Here is a 25,088-nt window from a genome sequence, read left to right as displayed (position 1 = left end):
TGTGTGTGTGTGTGTGTGAGGGCAGCACGGTGGGGGGTGGTTACTGCGTCTGCAGGTCCTGGGTTCGATCCTGCGCTCAGGATCTTTCTGTGTGGAGTTTACATGTTCTCCCCGTGACTGGGTGGGTTCCCTCCGGGTACTCCTGCTTCCTCCTACCTCCAAAGACATGCACCTGGGGATAGGTAGATTGGCAACACTAAATGGTCCCTAGTGTGTGAATGTGAGTGTGAATGTTGTCTGTCTATCTGTGTTGGCCCTGTGATGAGGTGGCGACTTGTCCAGGGTGTACCCCGCCTTCCGCCCGATTGTAGCTGAGATAGGCTCCATCACCCCCCGCGAGCGACCCCGAAAGAGATGAGCGGTAGAAGATGGATGTGTGTGTGTGTGTGTGTGGTGTGTGTGTGTGTGTGTTTTGGCAAACTCTACACAAGGCCAAAGCCTTCACCCAAACAACAGAAGGGCCTCATTTCAAAATGTGAGTTTGGCTCCCATTTCCCCCCACAGGAGAGAACTGGAATCACAGTCCAAATTTCCCAACAGCTGAAGTCCATCCAGCAATCAGGAAGGCTCTCACCTGAAGCAATCACGTCCACTCATTTAAGTTTGCAGCTCCAGCTCAGACTTCAGGCCAACAAACACTGCTCTTGGAGCGGTGGCTGACGGTGAGATGACTTATATTATTTTGATGTTTCATTTGATGTGTTGAATTTATTTTAATTGCCAATTGTTAAATGTTTCATGTCAAATCAGAGCTGTAAAGGGTCAGTATATGTACTTTTGAAAATACTTTACTTTCAAAAATGGTTCATTGAAATGTAATTTGTTTATATTGGTCCCTAGTTGTGTTTGTGTGTTTCCACCTTCTTCAAAGGTTTTTCACCTTACAACTACTGATTTTTTAATGAAAAAAGAGACAATCAAGTCCAAAAATATAAGGAGAAAGAGAGATTTGTTTATCATTGAATTAAAAAAAAGAGTGAAATCCAAGTGTAACCCTGGTCAAACCCTTTTCAAGTTGAGAGAGAGAGAGAGAGAGAGAGAGAGAGAGAGAGAGAGAGAGAGAGAGAGAGAGAGAGAGAGAGAGAGAGAGAGAGAGAGAGAGAGAGAGAGAGAGAGAGAGAGAGAGAGAGAGAGAGAGAGAGAGAGAGAGAGAGAGAGAGAGAGAGAGAGAGAGAGAGAGAGAGAGAGAGAGAGAGAGAGATGGAAGTAGAATTCCTGTATGCTAAAATGTGAACTTTTCTACTGACACGCATGACAGCACATGATATGAAAGTTATTTTTACTAGTTTGAAAGTCATCATTGAAGATGTTTTTGCTGCCTTGTCACTTTTTACAGTCAGTGCGTTTCCATGCACTATGTTTGTCTGATTCGTCAAATAATTCAGTTTCTTTTATTTTCATAGCTCCATGTGAAGTTATTCCAGTCAGATACTGAAAACATATTTATATATACCATAAGGCGCACTTGTCTTTTCATTTTCTCAAATCGACAGTGCGCCTATAATCCGGTGCGCCTTATGCACAGATTATTTACGGTGGTGCTTACCGACCTCAAGGCAATCCGATACGGTACATATATTTAAAAATGTGCGATGAACAAAGTTGGACAAGTAAATGAAATGAATAAAAACATCTTATAGTTTTTCAATAATACTAACATACTAAGTTTCGTTTTCAACATGCTGAAATTTGGTCCGCTGTTAAAAGTTGTATTGTGGCTTCATGTTATTGTGTCGTGGCGTTTGTTTCTTGTGGCTTTTGCAATTGTGCTGGAGATGAAAGTCGGTGTGGTGTTGCCTTATGATTTATTTATTAAATCAAAAATATTGAAATTCAATGACTAGGTTCATTTGCAAACATGTACAAAGCAAACTATAACCTGCTACCTGAGAATGCACAACAATTCTTCTATATACAACCTAAGAGGAAACTCACTTAAAACACTTTTATGCACGTACAACACTTAAGACCTTTAGCATATCAGTATGTGGCATTAAATGATGGAATGGATTAATAAAGAATGTACTAATATGATCCAGTTTAAGAAACTTTTCTGACTCAGTGTTCACAAAGTACAAGGAAGGATCTTTATAAACATCCATCCATCCACTTTCTACCGTTTGTCCCTCTCGGAGTCTGTTGTGTTACACTGAGTAAAAACAATTATTTAATGAGCTTGGCTTCTTCCTACTCCTTTTCGGACATGCTGTAAATAGAATTTTTATGCATGCACGAAATATACTAACACGATAATTATATGCTCCTATAGCTAATACAGGGCTCGAATTTAACCGCGGCATTTGCCGCGACCGCCCTTGTGATTTGCAGTAATGCCCTAAAATTTGACCAACATTTACGGCAACAACATGCCGTGACCGCCCTTGACTTTTGATTTGTTAATGGACTACGGATGTAACTATAAACGGCATAATTGATAGACAGCTGTAAAATTCCAGATAGTTAGTAATACCGTTTTAATTTTTATTTACCAAAAAGCTGTCATTTATTAATGCATTTTAAGCAACGGCCTACTTCCTCAATACTGAAGCGCCACAGCATAAACATTGCGGCGACTAGATGGACTTTGCTTTGAAAATGTTCGCTCCGAGGTAACGGCGCCGATCTCTTCGTTTCAATCGATTCTACTTCTGTGGAATCTCTGTGTGCGATTAGGAGCGCAATGCTGTTGGGAGATAAAAAATATTTGATGTAGGAGTTTAATTTTGAACGTGCAGCTGGCGTCGTTCCGTCAGCTGCAGGGACAGAGTTAGCATGCATAAGGCGGGAACTTTGCCACAAATTGTTTATAAAGTCTGTAGTTTGTTTACTGGGATGTTCACTCTCCCTTTTAATTTAACTGCTAACTTTGTTAGTGTTCCAATAACATCAATACTTGCTCAAATGTTTTGTCATCTCATCGAATTGAATGTTGGATGAGTTGTGGGTGGGGCACCAAGATTGTATGTTAGATATGAGAGGTATCACTCGTGGTTTTTTTTTGTTGGCCAAACTGTTGCACTGAAGTACATGGTGGTTGTTGAACAAAGCTTATTTGACTTTATCTTCATTAGCCAAACTGCTTTGTCTTTTTATATTGATATCAAAAAGTAAACCATGATTTTTTACATTGTTTTTTTTCATTCCACAAAGTAATTATTTTAATAACCATTCATGTGAAATAGAATGTTGTTAATGTTTTATGGTGTATAGTTAATTCCTGTACGACATATTTCTGCTCAAAGTTCAATGCCTCTGTCCTGACACAGCATGTACATGTACACACATTAGTATATTAAAAAAATCTGACATGCTGATACTATAATGAACAAAAACACATATTTGTCTTTAAATATATAGATCCAGAATTTAGAGCATTTTTTAATAGATATTACAAATTACATGATGGTGTCGTGTTCACACCCAAACAGTGAATAGTCATGATTAATAATCGTGATTTCAATATTGATAACAATCATTATTCTTTTGTCCATAATCGTGCAGTCCTATGTATAAGACTTGATCTCATACATCGGGGGAGTCCAAACTTTTTCCACCGAGGGCTGCACACCTGAAAAATCAAAGCAAGCGGGGGCCATTTTGATATTTTTTTATTTTAAAAACCAATACAATATATGTATAAAAAATATACATTAAGGCCTCCACTCAGGCTTGATCCCGGGGACCCCAAAGGGTTTTGGTCCAAAAAATATTTAAAATGTGTCATTATTCAGTATTATTATCTCTAGATCAACATTAGGTCTATCTGTCAGTATAACGTTTTTAAAGATTTAAGTCGTATGCTCTTTTTGTCAAAGAAAACTGTTTTTTTTTTAATGGAAAAAACACAAAATATGCAATATTTTCACCCAATAAATTTTTTAAGAGGAATATTTCAGATTATATAATTGGAGCCTTAAAAAGGTAAATAACTCATAACACTGATTTTAATTCATTATTATTTTTTGAGCAATGACACTTAAAAACAAATCACACAAAAATTATTAAGGAACCAAAAGGGTCCTACTCATTAAAGTGTTAAAAAATAAATTATAAATTTTTTTTACTGTTTACTTTTAACACAATAATCTCGAGATCAACTTCAGATCTATCCGTCAATTATAAGTTGTATTGTTGTTTATGTTTTTTGTTTGTTCGTTTTAGGCCCTTTAAAAAAAAAAAAGCTAAATTTTTTTATATGGCAAACACAAAATATGCAACATTTTCCCAAAAAAAATATCTCAAAGTGCAATATTTAATGTGACGTAATTGGAGCCTTGGATATGTCAATAATTCATAATAACATTGATTTTGATTAATTATTTTTTTAAAGAAAGAAACAGCCTGCATGGCAGCTTTGTGTTATTAGAGTAAACATTGCAACATTTTCTTGTTACATTTCACCTGTTTGGTCTTTCATACCACTTTGTTTTTAATTTTTTTAATCGTATTTTAAAATGGGCCGTGGGGCCATTAAAAAATGACCTGCGGGCCGCAAATGGCCCCCGGGCCGCACTTTGGACATCCCTGTCATACATGAACACTATTTTTATCGATATGGACAAAGTGCAGTTACGTCTTGTATCCATAAGGTGCCATCTTGCGAATTTTTCACATTATTTTTATTTATAGTATTTTGTTTCTGCCATATTAGTTTGTTTATAATGCTTGTGTTTTTAAAAAGTTCAAATTTGAGGCCTGTAAAATGACTGGTGGCCGTTCGCAGTGTGTCTCTCATGCACTAGGGGGCGAATGTGGTCAGTTCAGCTTGTTCAGCTATGTCAGACGTAAAATGCTACATGCTAATAAGCTAGCGCAAGTAACTGTAAAGCAGGTAGGTACAAATTTCCACTGCTTTTTGGTGTTGGTAATGTTTAAACGACACTTGTGGTTATTAGGATTGTCAGAAACAAATAAAGAACGCTTTTTTTTTTTTTTTTTTAGTAAACCTTGTTTTAAAGGAGGTTTCTGTTCAGAAGTTGTCTCAAACAGCCGGGATGTTGCTAGAGTCATGTCACGTAAAAAAAAGAAAAATTGTGTCTTCTTCGGGAACATTCTGATACTTATCAAACAAGGAAGTAGGTATCTATAATTAAAAAAAATACTGACCTATTTTAACTTCATATAGCTGTACTTTGTGCTTGTTTTGATTGGTGAAATGGAATCTAACGCCACTACTGCTAACGTGGGATTGGCGGAACAGAGTCACGTGATAGTGGCGGTCGCTGACACTAGAATGCGTTATTTGTGATATGAATAAATGTAACGATCGGAGTGGAACTCACTTTTACTCTGTTACTTTTTACTTTTGAGAAGAAGAAACGTTAATGTATGTTTCACAAACTACTCTGGCAAGTACAATTCATCCAAAAAGTTACTACAGCAAATGTAACTGAGCAAATGTAGCGTGTTACTACCCACCTCTGGCCGTCACGTGTAACCAAGGAAATGAAACTCAAAGTGACGGAGTAAAAGTAATGTTTCTTCTCAAAAATAGTAAAAAAGTATGTTACATTAAAACTACTTTTGGCAAGTACAGTTCATCAAAAAAGTTACTCAAGCAAATGTAACGCGTTACTACCCACCTGTGGCTGTCACCTGTAACCAAGAAAATGAAACTCAATGTGACGGAGAAGTAACATTCCTTTTCAAAAATACTCAAAAGTAAAAAATATGTTACGTTGAAACTACTTTGGCAAGTACAATTCATCCAAAAAGTTACACCAGCAAATGTAGCGTGTTACTACCCACCTCTGGCCGTCACGAGTAAGGAAATGAAACTCAATGTGACGGCGTAAAACTATCGTTTCTTCTCAAAAATATCCATCCATCTTCTTATGCTTATCTGAGGTCGGGTCGCGGGGGCAGCAGCCTAAGCAGGGAAGCCCAGACTTCCCTCTCCCCAGCCACTTCGTCCAGCTCCTCCCGGGGGATCCCGAGGCGTTCCCAGGCCAGCCGGGAGACATAGTCTTCCCAACGTGTCCTGGGTCTTCCCCGTGGCCTCCTACCGGCCGGACGTGCCCGAAACACCTCCCTAGGGAGGCGTTCGGGTTCTCAAAAATATTCAAAAGTAAAAAGTATGTTACATTGAAACTACTGTCAAGGACAATTTAGCCAAGAAGTTACTCAAGTAAATGTAGCGCGTTACTACCCACCTGTGGCCGTCACGTGTAACTAAGGAAATTAAACGTAATGTAATTGAGTAAAAGTAAAGTTTTTTCTCAAATACTCAAAAGTAAGTGTTTCATTAAAAGTACTTTGGCAAGTACAATTAAGCCAAAAAGTTACTACAGCAAATGTAGCATGTTACTACCCACCTCTGGCCGTCACGTGTAACCAAGGAAGTTAAATTCAATGTGACAGAGTAAAAGTAAGGTTTCTTCTTCTCAGAAATACTCAAAAGTAGAAAGTGTTACATTAAAAAACTTTGTCAAGTACATCCATCCAGCCATCTTCTTCCGCTTATCCGAGGTTGGGTCGCGGGGGCAGCAGCCTAAGCAGGGAAGCCCAGACTTTCCTCTCCCCAGCCACTTCGTCCAGCTCTTCCCGGGGGATCCCAAGGCGTTACCAGGCTAGCCGGGAGACAGTCTTCTCAACGTGTCCTGGGTCTTCCCCGTGGCCTCCTACCGGTCGGACGTGCCCTAAACACCTCCCTAGGGAGGCGTTCGGGCATCCTGACCAGCTGCCTGAACCACCTCATCTCGCTCCTCTTGAAAAGTTACTCCGGCAAATGTAACAGAGTAAATGTAGCGTGTTACTACCCACCTCTGGCCGTCACGTGTAACTAAATGGTAAATGGGTTGTACTTGTATAGCGCTTTTCTACCTTTTTTTTAAGGAACTCAAAGTGCTTTGACACTATTTCCACATTCACCCATTCACACACTGATGGCGGACACTAAGGACATGCACAATTAAACGGAAGCCTGTCCTATTTCTCCCAGACTGTTTAATTTAGGTGTGCTTTTACGTTTACGTCGGTAGGGGCTTTGCGTGGAATTGGCTATGATTCCAGGTTAATCTCCTAAACTGTCAAGAATGCGTCTTGGCGTAATCTCACATTGTATCCCTGACAGAGGATTTTTTTTTTTTTTTTTGTGCAACTTCTATCTCATGTTTTCTTTAAACAGCAAGTGAGGTGGGCAGAGGGGAGGACAGGAGAGGGAGAGCGTGAAAGCGAGAGTACAGAAGCTCCTCCTCGTTCTCTGCGTGTGTTTTCTTGTGTTTTCTCAGCCCGCTCCTCACTCACACTATATCGCTCAGCAGAGATCCAGTGCCGGGGGAGCAAGCATTCTCCTAAAGCGGGGAAAGGGAAGCAGCTCGATCGCCCTCCTCGCGCTCTTTCACCAGGAAAAGGTAGAAACGGAGTGTTTATTTTTGGCGGGGACGGATATATTTCTGCATGTTGTTGTTAGATGGAGAGGATGCAAGGAGAGGGAGAGGTGGACCACCTGGAGCGACCGAGTCCGCTGACTGAGAAGGAGAAGGTGATGATCCAGGACTCCTGGGCAAAGGTCTACCTGAAGTGTGACGATGTCGGAGTGGCCATACTCATCAGGTATTTACTTTAACCCTCCTGATGATGACTATATACCGCATTGTAGGGCTGGGCGACATGGACGAAAAACTGTCGGGATGTATAGATCGGTAGGTCGTGAGTTCAAACCCCGGCCAAGTCATACCAAAGACGATAAAAATGGGACCCGTTACCTCCCTGCTTGGCACTCAGCATCAAGGGGTTGGAATTGGGGGTTAAATCCCCAAAAATTATTCTCGGGCGTGACCACCGCTGCTGCTCACTGCTCCCCTCACCTCCCAGGGGTGAACATGGGGATGGGTCAAATAGGTTAATTTCACCACACCTAGTCTGTGTGACAACCATTGGTACTTTAACTTTTTAAACTTATTTTTACTTAAATTCGATATATTTTCCGGTGAAAGTATACATATAAAGACATTCATTTTTGAGCGATATTCAGTGAAATTGAAGTGAATGACAACTGTACTGTAAACACTTTTATTAACCCAGTTAGTCTAGATGGGTATTAACAGCACAGAAAATAAACTAAGTAGCACAATTACACAACATAAATAAAATGGAAAAATATTATTTCTATTTCAAATAAATAACATAGCTGTGCAAATAATACAAAAATACATTTGCAGGCAGGCACTTCCTGGTTCGATGACCCGCCCTATCTTGCCTCTGATTGGCCTATCCCTAACCAATCGTGACTCATCATAGTAAACGACCAACCAATCATGGATATTCTCATAGTGCAAGTACATCTTGGAAGGAGGAAGGGGAGGGGTTTAGTAGCCCATGGAGGGGGATAACAAGGAACACAACAAATAAGTGCAGAATCGTCATTTTAACGTGATATAAATTATATCGATATACCAGTTAATTTTATTTGTTATGCTGCTTTGCAAGACCCGTGTCACGTGACTTCAAACTTGACACCTCATTGGCTGCTTCTTAAACAGGATCGATTGCTTCAGTCTTAATTTACCGGAAGAGAGTCTTGCTTTTTGAAGCAACATATTTTTACACTGAATTTTTATACACTAAATTATTTTAAACTGAATTTTAAAACACTGAATTTTTCTTCAATGAAATTGTGAGCCTAATTTGATGTATATAAAAAAAATAAAAAAATAAAAAAAACTTTAAACAAAATTTAAACACAAAAAATTCAGTTACATAAAAACAATGTCAAAAAAAAGCTTGCGTAATTAAGACACAAATTGACCTGGATAGATATCAGCAAAAAAATATCTACTTGCATTTCAACTTTCCGATACAAGCAGTCCTGCAGCATGTTAACATGTGAATGTCCTCCAATAAGCACACAAGTTCTTCTATTTTAGCCATTTACAAAAGGTAAACATGCTAGGGCCAGGGCCCCAGTTTCAAGGGCTCAAGGGACAGACAGCGAAATTTGGATGTTTCGTCAGGAAGTGCCTCCGCAGGTTATATTTCTTTCAAACTTAGTTTACTTAAATACAAAGTAAACACATCAGCTTTCACACTGCACTGTCAATAAATTAAGTATCCTTCCCTCGCTACTCGTTACTAGCGTGTGCAGATAGTTAACAGCATGAAGAAGCAGAAGCTCCTGAAGGTTTTGTTGCGGATTAATGTTCCTCCTTTTGAATTATTTTTTCCTCATTTTTGTTTCTTTGCACTTTTTCCTTCATTTACGTTTGTAAGACTGAAAATATAGACATAAACATTAGGAAAGTATAACGTGTATTTGACATAATATCCATTGTGTATTTTACATATATAAAATAGGTGTTAATACATTCACACAAACTACAGATGTTTACACATACACAAATTAAACGTCAAACATTGCACACAATGAATGTGACTCGACACAATTAAACCTAAGGTGCAGCGTTATTGCCCTTTACTAGTCAAATTTAGCGCTACATGTATTAAACGAGCTTTGATCTGCAGTTATTCGCAGACAAAACATGACCATGAATACAAAAGACATCACAAAGACAGCAATTTCAATACAAAACCAACGAAATATCTTTATGCACAATATCTACTCACAAATGTTTACCCAGTTCCTTTATGAAGCTTCTACCATTGTTGCTGCTTGTCTGGATCAATGTGTCCGTCGCTTAAAAGGTCCCACTGGAAACAATGACTCGAGCGCTTCATACTTTGTTGGCCAGTCGTTGTTAAAAGTCAGATTTTCGCAATTGATTTAGATTTTTTTTTCTTCTACTCACCCCACTGTTGCTTCACTGTGACACATATGCCTCGCTGCTGCCCCCTGCAGGGAGGCGAGAGCACTGCATACATGATCAACCCCGGTTTGAATGGTTTCATCAAGCCTAGTTGGGTGATGTTTGGCAAGCCAGATGAAAAGCTTTGACGGGCCGAATGTGGCCCGCGAGTTAAATAGGCCTGTGCTAAGCAATTAGCTACGAGTACTAGTAGCTGAGATAGGCTCCAGCACCCCCGCGACCCCGAAGGGAATAAGCGGTAGAAAATGGATGGATAGCTAGCAGCTACACGATAGTACACAAGCTAAACATACATAATAAATGTACCTCAGCGGTTTAGAGCAAGGGTTCTTAACCTTTTTGACCCCGGGGCCCAACTTTTCCACTACAGATGGGGCCCAGGGCCAACTGAAATATTAACACTGATTTAGTAATCTCACTCTGTCAGCCTTGTCAGATGATATGAAAGTATGTGTTAACCGCAAAGATTATTTACCACATAGACCTTGGATCAGGCTGATTAGAAAAATAAGTATATACTGCATAAGAAAATCATAATAAACTCAATTAATAATGAACGTTTCTTAACTAAAGGGTCAATAAAATGAAAGTGCAAGTGAAAATACTGCTTCACCTCTTCCATCATAATGTTTGCACTTAAACTCCTTGATTTTAGCTCCAGACTTCTCTTTGTTTTTTGTCATTACTGCCACAAGTGGTGGAAAAGTGTATTATGGACCACAGCTGAGAGATATTTTTGGGGCCTTTTTAGGGGCATTTGTGGCCCAACAATGGGCCCCATGGTTAAGAAACACTTGTTTAGAGGTGCCATCCAAACATTTGAGGGTTCCTGGTTCGATTCCAGCTTCCGCCATCCTAAAGTCACTGCCATTGGGTCCTTAGGCAAGCCACTTTACCCACCTTGTTTCCAATACCACCTGCACTGGTATACATTTAGCTTACCACCGCCATCTTCCATGTGAAGCGCTTTGAGACACATATGAGAAAGGGCTATATAATTTGTCATAAACAATATTGCAGTGTAAAACAGCACATTTGTCAATATAAACAAGTATAGCCGCATATTATTTACACATACAAAGTCTCAAAGAAGAATTATTTAACAAACGTGTGTGCGTAATTCAATTTACTGCCTCTAAGCCTAACTGCATGAATTATTGTGACCAGTAGGTGTCACCAAAAAGACAATTACCACTCCACATCAACTTAAAGACGGCATAAGTCCTTTCCAGACAGTTAATGATAAATAGGTTAGTACTTTTTATATCTACCATTGTTCTGTCAGATTGATTTCACTCGATTGTGTATGAGTTGTGTTGATCGGATCAATACTATACCGGCCAATACTCTATATGTTGTATCAGGACACTCCTAGTTTTAGCTGCGCATATGGTAACATTAACCCTGTTATGTCATAAGCAATGTCAATAAGCCCACAAGGTTTGTCTTTTCTCTTATTTTAGTCAAGTCATTTACAAAAGCTAAACATGCTAGTCGGAGATAGCAGCTACACAACAGCCTAGCGCACAAGCTAGACATCCGTGATATTTGAACAATATTGCAGTGTAAAACAGTGTTTGTCAATGTCAAATAATTACAGTTGCATATTGCTTACACATACAAAGTTGTTAGAAAGTATCCAGTAACAAACGTGTCTGCATTGTTCAATTTCACGCAGTCATGAGCTAAATAACTTCATGAATTATGGTGGCCGCTGGATGTCGCCAAAAAATAGTTACCACCCCACTATTACATATTTACTGCATATGTTCATTCCAGATGGTTAACAATAAATAGGTTAGTGTTTGTTCTGTTTGACCAATTTTACTGGATCAAACCTTTTGTAACATTTTACACTATTAAAAGTATCTACTATGACTTGTGCTGATATTGTAGCGTATCAATGTACGTATACTGTGTGTATATGTATGCATCTGTATTGCAATATATGTATGTGTATTGCTATATATGTACTGTATACGTATGTATATTTATATAAGTATGTAAAATGACTACAGAAGAAAATTTCCCAAAAATTATAATAAATTTAATTTTTTGAGCCCTTTTCTAAAACTAAACAAAGTTGTACATGGTAAAAAATGAGTGTGTACAATAGTGAATTTAATAAAGCTTGAAAAATCTAAGGGAACCGAACATATGCAGTTTAAAAATGCATTCAGAAAGCAAGAATACAATATAATGTGAAGGATTAAAAATGTCATAAGCTAAAAGGTGTGCGTAACAGCTTGTATTTAAATTAATCTTGAAGTCGGCGGGCAGTGTCACGGATGTGTAGCCAAAGTGTTGCACAAGGAGTGGGCGGCAACACAGAAGGCTCTGTTCCTCCAGGTCTGGTGTTTGGTTCTTGGGACGGTCAGGAAGTTTGCATCATTAGTTCCTAATTAGTTCAAATGTATCGGGTCATTCTGATGTGTCCCTGTTACCGAACGCTACAAAGACTATGTATCTTTTGGAGCTCTGGAGTTCACACCATGTCTAAAAAAACAAAACAAAAAAAACTAAAAAAAATTTTTGTGCATGTAATATTCTCACTGCTCATAATCCTATTCGTCCAATAGTAGATGCAAAGGGATAAACAATAATCCATCAGTCAGACACCCTTGGCTCTCCAAGAGCTGCCTCCCTTGGAGTAGGGTCTATTCTAAATGCCAGGCTTCCCGCCGTGCCTCCACTCTTATCACATGGCTTTCACGCCCAATGAGGATGTTTTCCTGGCAATCTGCGCCCCTGAATGTTGTTAAGCCGTCATGTAAACATCGTCTAAGAGTGGCCACCATGCGGTCTGCTGCAGTTTATTTTGGAGGGCTGAACAGCTGCTGCTGTTGCTTCACTGGGTAAACTCCAATCAGTCCGGAAAATACTTTTTTGGTAGTCTTTGGATTCATCGCTGACAGCTTTTAGGTCAAAGTTGAAAGGGACGTTGGATGGAATGTGAACCTCGTAACTCCTCCCACTCACCTTTAGTCGCCTATGTATTTACAGATGTGGGGATATATTGGGGCCTAGAAGGGCAACCTCAGTAAAAACTCTCAGAAAATCCAAAGCAAGAGCTGCATCACGACTCAGAGCTGTTGATTGACAATATTTACTATTTTTATATTTTGGTGACGACATTGCTCTGCATGGAAAAAAGAATACCCGAGTGTTATCATTAGATAGTATGTTTTGAGTGCCTTATGACTGAAAACTGTATCTTGATGTATGTTTTTTAAATCAGTCGATATTGATCATTTTATGAGCTTTGGCAAAACATATATTAAATGTAAACATTTCTATTTCAAAAGTAATCTTCCACTGATTATAATCCCCTCGGGTATCGAGGCAGAAAGGAAATGTCACTACAAGCATGGAAAACACTCAATATAAATAGTATTAAAATGAAGGTGCAAACATAAGGAATGTGTAAGAAAATAGTACAAAGTATGAAAATGTAAACATGGTGAAACCTGAGAATAACTATTTTCTGCAGGTTTCGTGCCAGGAAGTTACAGCTGTGCTCTAAAGGGTGAGGGCGGCTAAGGTGGTGTGGTATTAGCGGTCTTGCCTTGCGTCATTTACAGATCACATTGGTCTGACTACGGTACCTTTGGGGAAAAAATCCAAAAAACTCTCCAGGTGACTTTACCTCTTCAATCCACAATTTCTTCATTTTGATTTTTCTCTTTTCACTCCATGAAGAGAATTAACTGCCAGACAAGCAAACTTGATAGTTTTAAAGCCCTAGAGTGCATGTATCCCAAATACAGGGCTTCCTCAGTAATCTGTTTCAAAGGGGCCATCAAAATTGTATGAAGTCTTTTTTTTTCTCCCATAAGAAATAATGTATGTTCAATTGATCCGTTACATGCACTAAGAAAAAATAACATACCTTTATGCAGATTGTCCCTTCAATCACTGATTTGTTCATTATTCTCTTGTAGTAGTAGTGTGTGTATTACATGTTTGCTGTGTGATGTCGCCTCCCCCTATTTGGTATTGATTTGGGACGGCGTTCCTCGTTGGTAGAGCGGCTGTGCTAGCAACCTGAGGTTGGTAGCACAGGGGGGATCGAGAAAGTTTACGTTCACGCCGTGATCCCTGCAAGTAACCGCGCTGCTCTACTCCATGGCAACGCGGCGAAAGAAAAAACTTTCAACTCGGGTACCCTCCCGTTCTGGCGTCCAGGGGCAGTCTGGGCGGAGATCTGGTAGCAACACTGCTGCCGGTCTCCAACCAAGAATACTGCAACTGAACGTTGAAGGGCTCACAGATGCCAAAACATCCGTCATCGAGCACATGGCCCACACCACCCAAGCCATGGTCATCCTCCTTCAGGAAACTCACCGCCCAACAGCGGACAAGCTAGCGATCACCAACTTCACGCTAGCTGGGTCAATCCTGAGCAAGAAGCATGGCCTTGCCACGTTTGTCCACAACGATCTGAGCTGGACCCTCGCCGATCGATCACCGGACAACTCCGAGATCGAGTGGCTGCGAGTGGACGTTGGCGACATCAAAATTGTCAACGTCTACAAACCACCACCCTCACAACTCACGCCAGTGTCACTGCCAGTGCTTGAACCACCGTGTGTATATGCTGGTGATTTCAACTGCCGGCATACACGGTGGGGATACAGTACCACCTCACCGAGCGGGGAAACTCTTTCTGACTGGGCAGAGCGCAACTCGCTCAACCTTCTCTACAACCCGAAGGGCCCAGCCAGCTTTCACTCCGCTCGGCATAACACTGACACGAACCCTGACCTGGCTTTCGTGAGTGTCGGTGTGGACACCCAGCTCCCCGACAGACGTGTTCTAGGAATGTTCCCCAGGTCGCAACACCGACCGTCGCTGATATCGGTGCCCGACCTCGTGACAACAGTTCCGAGCGGACCGATGAAGCGATGGAACTTCCGGAAGGCCAATTGGAAACTCTATCGCCTCCATACCAACAAGTCCACACGGTGTCTCCCACTACCAGACACACCCAACGTGGACGAGGCATACCAGGACTTCTGTAGGGCACTAACATCTGCGGCCAAAAAAGCCATCCCACGCGGCCGGCGTAAGAACTACAAACCATGCTGGGATGGCGAGTGCGAGACCCTCTACAGCGCCTTCCTCCGGGCTCCCTATGGCCCGGAGGCTAACAATTCAGCCACTGCCCTTCTTTCCACTCTTGGAAGGAAGAGGCACCAGCGCTGGAAAGAGGCAGTCCACTCCATCGACTTCTCGCACACTAGCCGTATCGCGTGGAGCACTTTGAACAACTTGACTGGTAGGTCTGAGCGCGCACCCCGAACATGCCCCGTTACCGCAAATGCTATTGCAGCACAGGTTGTGAAAAACGGGGCATATACCGGGATAAATCGAGATTTTTCCCGGGCGGTGCGCCAGGAAACTGCAGACCTCTGGAGGACAACAACATCTAGCGAGTGTAACATCTCCGGTGAGTTTTCACCGGAGGAGTTCACAGCTGCCCTCCAGTATACCAAACCAGGCAAGTCTGCTGGGCCTGACAACATCTGCCCAGAACTCGTGCTCCACGCTGCCCCTGCAATGAAGTCCTGGCTGAGAGTTTTCCTGTCTTCTTGCCTGCGCCAACTCCGGATCCCCAGGATTTGGAGAAGGGCCACTGTTGTCGCTATCCCCAAGCCGAACAAGCCAAAGGATGACGTAACGAGCTACAGACCAATCTCGTTGCTCTGCGTCCCCTTTAAAGTCCTCGAGCGCCTGATTCACGCCCGTGTCGAGCCCATCATAGACCCCCACCTCCCCCGGGAGCAGGCGGGTTTTCGACGTGGGAAGTCCACGGTGGATCAGGTCGCCCTCCTTACCCAGGACATCGAGGACTGCTTTGAGGCGAAAAAGAAGGCCGGTGCCGTCTTCATAGACCTGACTGCTGCCTATGACACAGTCTGGCACCGCGGCCTCACCTGCAAACTTCTCCGCCTGCTTCCAGACAGGCACATGGTCAAAATGATCATGGAGCTTGTCTGGAACCGCAGCTTTACTCTCACCACCAGTAACGGAGATAAAAGCAGGTTGCGGCGCCTGAAAAATGGCGTCCCCCAGGGATCTGTCCTGGCTCCCCTCCTGTATAACATCTATACATACGACCTGCCTGCCACAGTCTCACGGAGGTTCGCATACGCAGACGATCTCGCGCTGCTGCACTCCGACAGGGACTGGCAGGCCTTGGAGGGAACTCTAAGCCAGGACATGGAGACTTTAGTGGCTTACCTCCATAACTGGAGATTGAAGCTCAGCGAATCCAAGACGGTGACACAAGCTTTCCACCTATACAATTGGGAAGCGGATCGTGAGATCAGGTTCGAGGTGCGGAAGCCGGATGGGGCTTCCCTTACCCTATGCCGGCCTCGTCCTACACCTGAAGACCCTCGTCCTGACCCTAAATACCTTGGGGTCACCCTGGACAGGTCGCTCACTTTCCGTAAACACCTCTTGGCAACACGCAAGAAACTCAACACCCGCGTCTCACTGCTGAGACGGTTGGTCGGGTCCGGTTGGGGTGCCGGGGCAAGAACTCTGCGAACAGCAGCACTTGCCCTGGTCTACTCAACTGCTGAGTACTGCGCACCTGTCTGGGCGCGCAGTGCTCACTCTAAACAACTTGATGTCCCGATCAACGAAGCCTTGCGTGTTATCACTGGATGCCTGCGCCCCACCCCTGTGGAGCTACTGCCCATCTTAGCAGGCATCCAACCCGCTGAGCTTCGTCGCCAAGGTGCTGTAGCAACTCTGGCGGGCCGGGCAAACATGGATGAGAACCACCTGCTCCATGAAAGGCTCACACTCTCCTCAGAGCCAACGCCCCGCCTCCCCTCCAGAGACCCACTGGTACCAGCCGCCCTGAAGCTCCTGCAGCAATGCAGTGACAACAACATCAGGGCGGCTCACTGGGCGAATCACAAATGGAGCACGGACCTGGAGCATACCATCTCCTCCAGACTCTGTGACTTCATACCTGACACCGGCTCAATACCAGGCCTCTCACTACCACGAGTGGCCTGGGTGAGGCTTAACCGCCTCCGAACTGGTGTCGGTCGCTTTCGCTCAAACATGTTCCAGTGGGGCTTAGCACCTAACGCGACGTGTGAGTGTGGCGCGGAGGAGCAGACTGCCGACCACGTGATCCTGCGTTGCCCGATTTATCGTGCTCCTAATGGTTTGCGTGGCCTGGCGGACCTGGATGACTGCTCGGTGACCTGGCTCACTTCTGTGTGTCCTGACATATGAACGGGAGGGCCCCCCGGGCCTGGGGTGGTAAAAGGCATAGACCCTCGGCCTCAGGTCCGGGTGCCGGAAAACAGCTGCCCATACGATGAAGAAGCAACCTGAGGGTTCCTGGTTCGATCCTCGGCTTTCACCATCCTAGTCACGCATTTGTCAAATTCAGTAAACAAATGTTTAAAAAACAAATGTACATAAAGGTACCGGTAATTTTTATGTATTTTCCGGATTAGAGCTCACTGATATATATAAGCCGCACCCACTAAAATTTTGAAGAAAACATTATATAAAACATATTAGCCTCACCGGACTACAGGCCGCAGATATATACATTGTGAAATGAGTTATTTACACAAATATTTTGTAAATTTTAATGTACCTACTTTTATTTTATTTATTTATTTATTTTTATTGTTTCCAAACGGTGTCTGTAAAACAGCTGATCAAACAAAACTGAAATCATCATGGACCCACTAACTGCGGAAGCTAGCTCTCCAATCAGTTAAACAGATTCGATCACTCCACGGTGACCTTTTGGTGAAGTTACTGAGGGATTTGTGAAACTGAAACCATACAAAAAGAATGTCGTAAGTTATAAATACTGACACTCAAATGTGTTAGCATATTAGCTAATGCTAACATTGCTAGCTTGATTACATTAGGATAGCACGTACAAATATGCACACGCTCTTACAGACATCACACATGGTACGGTTTAGTAAGTAAGAATTGTTTGTTATATTGTAAAACTTACAAATGTTGCTTGGAGTGATGAATGGAGACTCTATACGAGCTGAAATGCTAGAAGAAATGGCGTTGCTACTTCCAGTTGAAAGCTCCATCCAAACAAGGACAATGCAGCCACTGGAGCACCTGCAGTGAGCAAACTCGTCCAAAAGATGGCATCATAGTAAAAACCAATAAGTGTCTGCTTGTTTTTTGGGGGGTTTTAAAAACTGTTGCATAAAAATAAAAAAAATCCATAAATTAGCCGCACTGTTTTGAAAGCTGCAGAGTTCAAAGCATAGGGGAAAAGTATGAATTTAAAGCAATTAGATTACTTGTTGCTAGTAAATCTAACAGTTTCTCACATTGTTATTATACAACACTGTACTTTATAATGATACTTAAAATACTAAGAAATGCAATTTGCTGCAGTGGAGGTGATTACTTTTAACTTAGTGGCTCCACACTGTATCGAGACACATAATTAGCTGCTAGCCACTTGTCAGCCGGGGTACCAGACGGAATCAGCGGTTGTAATCGGCATTAAATGACATAAATCAGCAATGGCCGATTGAATACTTTTTTCACGAAAATGGGTCGATACATCCCTACTTTTAAGCCACCCATCAGTCAGGGAGGCCGGAGGCAAGGCTTGAGCCAACCGCAGCTATATGAATTAACGTGTACCCCGACTTAAACAAGTTGAAAAACTTATTCGGGAGTTACCATTTAGTGGTCAATTGTACTGAATATGTACTGTGCAATCTACTAATAAAAGTTTAAATCAATGGACTAAACGTCTTGCCATGCAATTAAATATTCCGCTCCATAGTTTGTGGATGAAATCCCTTTTGAAAAGGGTCAATGCCTCGGAATTGTGGAGAGAACGGGTTCTGCAGTCTGTCTAAAATGCAACGATAACATTTCCTTAAGGAAAAGTCTAAAAAATTTAGCTGGTTTCAGTGTTTAAAATATCGTGGAAATACATTTTCAAATATTCGGGCTTCATGGCGGTCTCATCCAAGAAGGTTCCCGACCCCTGCACTATAGTAAACGTTTAAGCCTCCTGGTTGCAGATGTTATCTGAAGGAGCCAACTTTGTCGCTGCCTGTGAAATTAAAAAGCCTCTCTGGGTTCAGCTCTGGGGTTCATCTTGAACAGATAAGGGAGGATTAGGACGCCCATGGCCATATCAAATACTAATGAGGCTATTTATATGCAACCACAGGTGGTGCAATTGCAAGCGCCAAAGATTAAACGTCACGGTCCCTCATTAGTTTCGTCGAAGTGGAGCTGCACATCCGCTCTTCACCCTGACCAAGAATTTCAATCCACAGATGAAACTCCCTCCATTAGTACATAGAAAATGGAATGTGATAACGAGTTTGGACGGCCAGGTGCTTTGACCCGCGGAGGTGTTGATGTTTCAAGGCCACCTCAGTTGACCCGACTTTGACTTTGTTGGTGTAACGTGCGACAGAGCCAAGAAAACATTAGTTCCTCGTGTGAGAAGGGATGTGCGACGAAAGGTCGGGATTTAGCAGGAAACAGTCTCTCACAGCGCAGGGTAGAATGCCCAGTTTGGATTTCTTGCCAAATCCGATCTTTCAACGTAGTCTTTTACATTTCCAAAAGAAATGTCGAATGTAAATGCGTGCAGACGTGACGTTATGAAGGAACTAAACATGGCCCCGATTCGGGTACCTCTCAGTCATGGCGCATTTGTGGCAAGTTCAAGGATTTTGTGCAATCATAGTCAACATTTTCGGAATGGATATGTTGCACGTAGAAGATTAAGAAGGAAAAAGGCAAGCATTTTGTGGGACACTTTCTACGTCTGCTCCGAAAAACGTGTGTGCGAGCAGACGGCGACAGGATTGGTGGGACATTAACATATGTTCACTTGTTTGTTTTGTAACCGTCTATTTTGGCGTAGAATTATGACTCGTATCGGTTTTTGATGACTTCTAGTCGGATCGTCGCAACACGATCCTTCACCTTTTTTTTTGCTCATTTGCATTGTTGGGACTAACGCGTTACTGTAACGCCGTTAGTTTCGGCTGTAACTAGTAATCTAACGCGTTATTTTTTTATATTCAGTAACTCAGTTACTGTTACTACATGATGCGTTACTGCGTTATTTTACGTTATTTTTGTATGTAGTATCGGCTAGAAACAGAAGGTCTGAGTGTTTTATTGCAGCGCTGCAGTGTCGTCCTTCTGAATCTCTTGTGTCACAAACCGGAGGCGCACTCTGTGTGTGTGAGTGTAAACCGTTGGCCAACCAAAAAGTAACCACAGAACACTGGTGTTCTGTGGTTACTTTTTGGTTGGCCAAGCGGACGTGACGACAGGCTGTCCTCACTCAGGTCCGCACGGACCTGGAGGGGGCGTGCCTTAAGTCCGGCTGGAAATCCGGAGAAATTTGGGAGAATGGTTGTCCCGGGGAGAGGCACTGAAATTCGGGAGGGTTGGCAAGTATGAGATATTCTCACTTCTTTTCTTTTGTCGAGCACAAAGAAAAGAACATTGTAGTTAAATGTAAATTGTGTCTTGGATCAAAGATCCTATCTACTGCCCAAAACAACAATTCAAATCTGCCTGGTTAGGCTTTGTGTATGTCATGTGTGCCTTCCTTAGGTGAAGCCAGGTTTACAGCTATGTTGTTGTTATGCTGTTTGTTACTTTTGTATGTTATGTTGCAGCTATTTCAAATAGTTTTGTCAATTTGTTCTGGCCCTTGGAAACATATCTTTGTGTTGTATGTAGACCACATTGCTTAACAGAGTTCAGTGATGCAAATGCATGTCAAGTTGATCAACAGATTGTATTATTCCCCAGTGCAATAACAGTACTGAAATGAAGGCTAAAAGGGCATTAATGGGAGGTTTAAAAAATAAAAAAAATTTTTAAAAAGTAACTAGTTACGTTTCACAGTAACTCATTACTTCTTGGTGTAAGTAACTGAGTTACTTTTGAAATAAAGTAACTAGTAACTAACTAGTTACTGGTTTTCAGGAACTAACCCAACACTGCACATTTGTCAACTATTCTGCAACCGTCGATTTATGACGTCCAATTGTGATACGTATCGCTATTTGATAACGTATGTCGGATAAACGCAACACGATCGTTCGCCTGTTTTTTTTTCTCATTTGTCAACTATTTTGCGACAGTCTATTTTGGCGTAGGATTTTGATGGTTATCGGTTTTTTGATGACTTGGTCGGATGAACGCAACACGATCCTTCACCTGTTTTTTTTGCTCATTTGTCAACTATTCTGCAACAGTTGATTTTATGACGTTCAATTGTTATATGTATCGCTATTTGATAACTTATGTCGGATGAAGACGATCCAATTTTTTGCCTGTTTTTTGCTCTATTGTCAACTACTACAGTCTATTTTGATGTAGAGTTTTGATGCGTATTGCTTTTTAATGATTTCTGGTCTGATGAATGCTACCCGATCGTTCACCCATTTTCTGCTCGTATGTCAACTGTTTTCCAACAGTCTATTTTGGCATAGTGTTATGTCGAGTAATGCTATTTGATGACATTTATGTCCGATAAACACAACACAATCCTTCGCCTGTTTTTTTGTTAATTCGTCAACTATTTTGACGTAGAATTATAATATGTATAGTTATTTGATAACATGTCGGATGAACACAACCCACTCGTTCGCCTGTTTTTTTTGCTAATTTACCTATTTTGCAACAGTCTATTTTGGCGTAGAATTATATGTATCGCTATTTGATGTGTATGTCGGATAAACGCAACCTGATCATTCGTCTGTTTTCTACTTATTTGTCTACTATTTTGCCACCCTCTATTTTGGCTTAGTATTATGACTCGTATCGCTATTTGACGACTTACAGTATATGTCGGATGAACACAACCCAGTTGTTCACCTGTTTCTTTGCTAACATGGTAACTATTTTGCAACTGTCTATTTTGGCGTTGAATTATGACATATCGCTTTTTGATGACTTCTGATCGGATCAACGCAACCCGATTTGTTAATCTGTTTTCTGCTCAATTGGCAAATATTTTGCAACCGTCTATGACGTTCAATTATATGTATCATATATCAAAACATATGTCGGATGAACACAATCCGATTAATCTGCTGTTTTTTTTTCTTCATTTGTCAACTATTTTGCCACAGTCTATTTTGACGTAGAATTATGACGCGTATCGCTTTTTATGATTTCTGGTCGGATGAATGCTACCTGATCGTTTGCCCGTTTTCTGCTCGTATGTTAACTGTTTTCCAACCATCTATTTTGGCATGGTGTTATGTCTCGTAACACTATTTGATGTTTGTCAGATAAACGAAACACGATCATTCGCCCTGTTTTTTTTCTAATTTATCAACTATTTTGCAATTGTCTATTTTAGCGTATAAATATATGTATTGTTAGTTGATAAAGTTTATGTCGGATAAACGCAACCCAGTCGTTCGCCTGTCATTTTTGCTAATTTGTTAACTGTTTTGCAACTGTCTATTTTGGCTTAGTATTATGATGCGTATCGTTGTTTGATGACTTACAGTATATTTTGAATGAACACGACCAAATTGTTCATCTGTTTCTTTGCTATTTGTTAACTATTTTGCAACCATCTATTTTGGTGTAGAATTATTACGCATATCGCTATTGATGTTTGTCAGATAAATGCAACACGATTCTTCGCCGTTTTCTACTCTTTTGTCAACTATTTTGCAACAGTGTATTTTGGCGTTGAAATATATGTATCATTATTTGATAACTTATGTCGGATAAACGCAACCTGATAATTTGTCAACTATTTTGCCACCCTCTATTTTGGCTTAGTATTATGACTCGTATTGCTATTTGACGACATACAGTATATGTCAGATGAACACAACCCAGTTGTTCACCGGTTTCTTTGCTAATATGGTAACTATCTTGCAACTGTCTATTTTGGCGTTGAATTGACGCATATCCCTATTTGATGATGTACACATACAGTATATGTCGCATAAATGCAACACGATCGTTTGCCTATTTTTTTGCTAATCTTTTCATATTTTGAAGGAAGGTCAGTTTTGTAGCTTCTGTAACAAGCTAAACTGTTTTCAGATGTGTGAACATGATTGCACAAGGGTTTTCTAATCATCAATTAGCCTTCTGAGCCAATGAGCAAACACATTGTACCATTAGAACACTGGAGTGATAGTTGCTGGAAATGGGCCTCTATACACCTATGTAGATATTGCACCAAAAACCAGACATTTGCAGCTAGAATAGTCATTTACCACATTAGCAATGTATAGTGTATTTCTTTAAAGTTAAGACTAGTTTAAAGTTATCTTCATTGAAAAGTACAGTGCTTTTCCTTCAAAAATAAGGACATTTCAATGTGACCCCAAACTTTTGAGCGGTAGTGTATATGTATCATTATTTGATAACATATGTCTTATAAACGCAACCCAATCGTTTGCCTGTCTTTTGCTAATTTGTTAACTATTTCGCAAAAGTCTATTTTGGCATTGAATTAAGATATGCATCACTATTTGATAAAGTATGTCAGATAAACGCAACCCGATCATTTGTCTGTTTTCTACTTATTTGTAAACTATTTTGCAACTTTCTATTTTGGCTTAGTATTATGACACACATCGTTATTTGAAGACGTACACACAGTATATTTCGGAAAATAGCAACACGATCGTTCACTTGTTGTTTTGCTCAGTTGTCAACTATTTTTCAACTGTATTTTGGCGTAGAATTATGTGTCATTATTTGATAACGTATATGTCGGATAAGTGAAACCCAATCGTTCGCCTATTTCTTCGCTAATTTGTTAACTATTTTGCAACAGTCTATTTTGGCGTTGAATTATGTTGCGTATTGCTATTTGATGACGTACAGTATGTCAGATAAACTCAACACTATAGTTTGCCTGTTTTCTACCCATTTGCCAACTATTTTGCAACCATCTATTTTGGCATAATATTATGATGCGTATCCCTATTTGACGTACAGCAGGGGTCGCCGATCGCAATCGACCAGTCGATCTTTGGGACCTTACAGCTCAATCACGAAAATATTAGAAGAAAGAAAAAAAGTATTAATATGACATTTGTGACACCCGCACCTGGAGGGTGACAAACACGCATTTTAACCCCTGAACACACCCGCAAGCCTTGCCTCTCGCTCTCTTTTCAGCGTCTCATCCAGCTGCTCTCGACACCGTGGCCACACCGCGAGCATGGCCGGACACTTCACCTGCTCGTCTCACGAACGCACATTGCATGACGTGCTCATAAATCGAGTTGCAACAGTGCATTAAGGTTAATTGTTAAAACGCATCGCACATTTTCTAGCGTGTGAGGACTTGCATTTTGGGGATGCATCATTGGAAAGACACCCACACTTTCTGGGCAGCAATCAACCGGCTTCCTCTCTCCAGTAATGTGGTACTCTGCTGGAAGTTCTGCCGCGTCTTCCACAAACTGTAAAGTTCCCGTAAAGGCGAGCGGCCTATTGGGACTTGCCGAGGCCCTTCCGTCGGTCAAGGAGCCCACTGTCGTCAACATCACTCAACTGCAACAGGAAGCTGACAAATACTAGAATCTGTGAACATTGCTCCAAAGTATGGATTTTGTGTTTATTTAAAACCCGCCAGGTGAACAGCTGATTTTACTGCTGATGTAAGCTGACTCGCGTCCCATATGTGACCATATGAACAAATATACTACGGTACTAGGACTATAGTGGCCATAAACCGTTAGCTTCTCCAGCAGGGGTGCCCACAGTGCCATCCATGACTCCTTTGTTTAATTGCAAAATAAAAACACCAACAAAAATTGGGAAAACAACAATAAGCACAATGAGGGGGAAAAAACAAAATGTCATCTATATACGTTAGGTCAGGAAAAAACAGGCCATTTCATCCCTACAAGCCTGTTTCACAGGTTTCCCTGCTCGTCAGGGGATTTTTCTGTATTTTCCCGAAAATTCCGCTCTACCCCGGTATTGTGTGTGTGTGTCTCTCTCTCTCTCTCTCTCTCTCTCTCTGTCAGGGGTATATCTTGCGCTGGTTTTTGTCTGAGACCAGATATCTTGGGCTTAAAAAGGTTGGTGACCACTGACGTACAGTATAGGTTGGATGAACCCAACCCGATTGTTCACCTGTTTTCTGCTCATTTGCAACCGTCTATTATGACAGTGTTGTGACGGGTATTACTATTTGGTGGCGTATATGTTGGATGAACGCAACCCGATCGTTTAGACCAGGGGTAGGGAACCTATGGCTCTAGAGCCAGATGTGGCTCTTTTGATGGCTGCATCTGGCTCTCAGATATATTTTAGCTG

At 41.5% G+C, this 25,088-nt stretch overlaps 1 protein-coding gene across 1 annotated transcript in view; it reads left to right on the top strand.

Moving 5' to 3' along the window:
* The first annotated feature begins 608 nt into the window (after positions 1–608).
* The window catches only part of LOC133651502 (cytoglobin-1-like), a 35,529-nt gene continuing 11,049 nt past the window's right edge, over positions 609–25,088 (top strand). The window contains exons 1-3 of the mRNA XM_062049456.1: positions 609–662; positions 7,263–7,352; positions 7,412–7,554. Coding sequence (XP_061905440.1) covers positions 7,412–7,554 — 143 coding nt within the window. The 5' untranslated portion in view covers positions 609–662; positions 7,263–7,352. The remainder of the gene's footprint in view (positions 663–7,262; positions 7,353–7,411; positions 7,555–25,088) is intronic.

Source organism: Entelurus aequoreus, linkage group LG06 (genome assembly GCF_033978785.1).
Source record: "Entelurus aequoreus isolate RoL-2023_Sb linkage group LG06, RoL_Eaeq_v1.1, whole genome shotgun sequence".
Taxonomy (NCBI): domain Eukaryota; kingdom Metazoa; phylum Chordata; class Actinopteri; order Syngnathiformes; family Syngnathidae; genus Entelurus; species Entelurus aequoreus.
The sequence above is the reverse complement of the archived record's forward strand: the minus strand, read 5'-3'. Positions and strand labels throughout refer to the sequence as shown.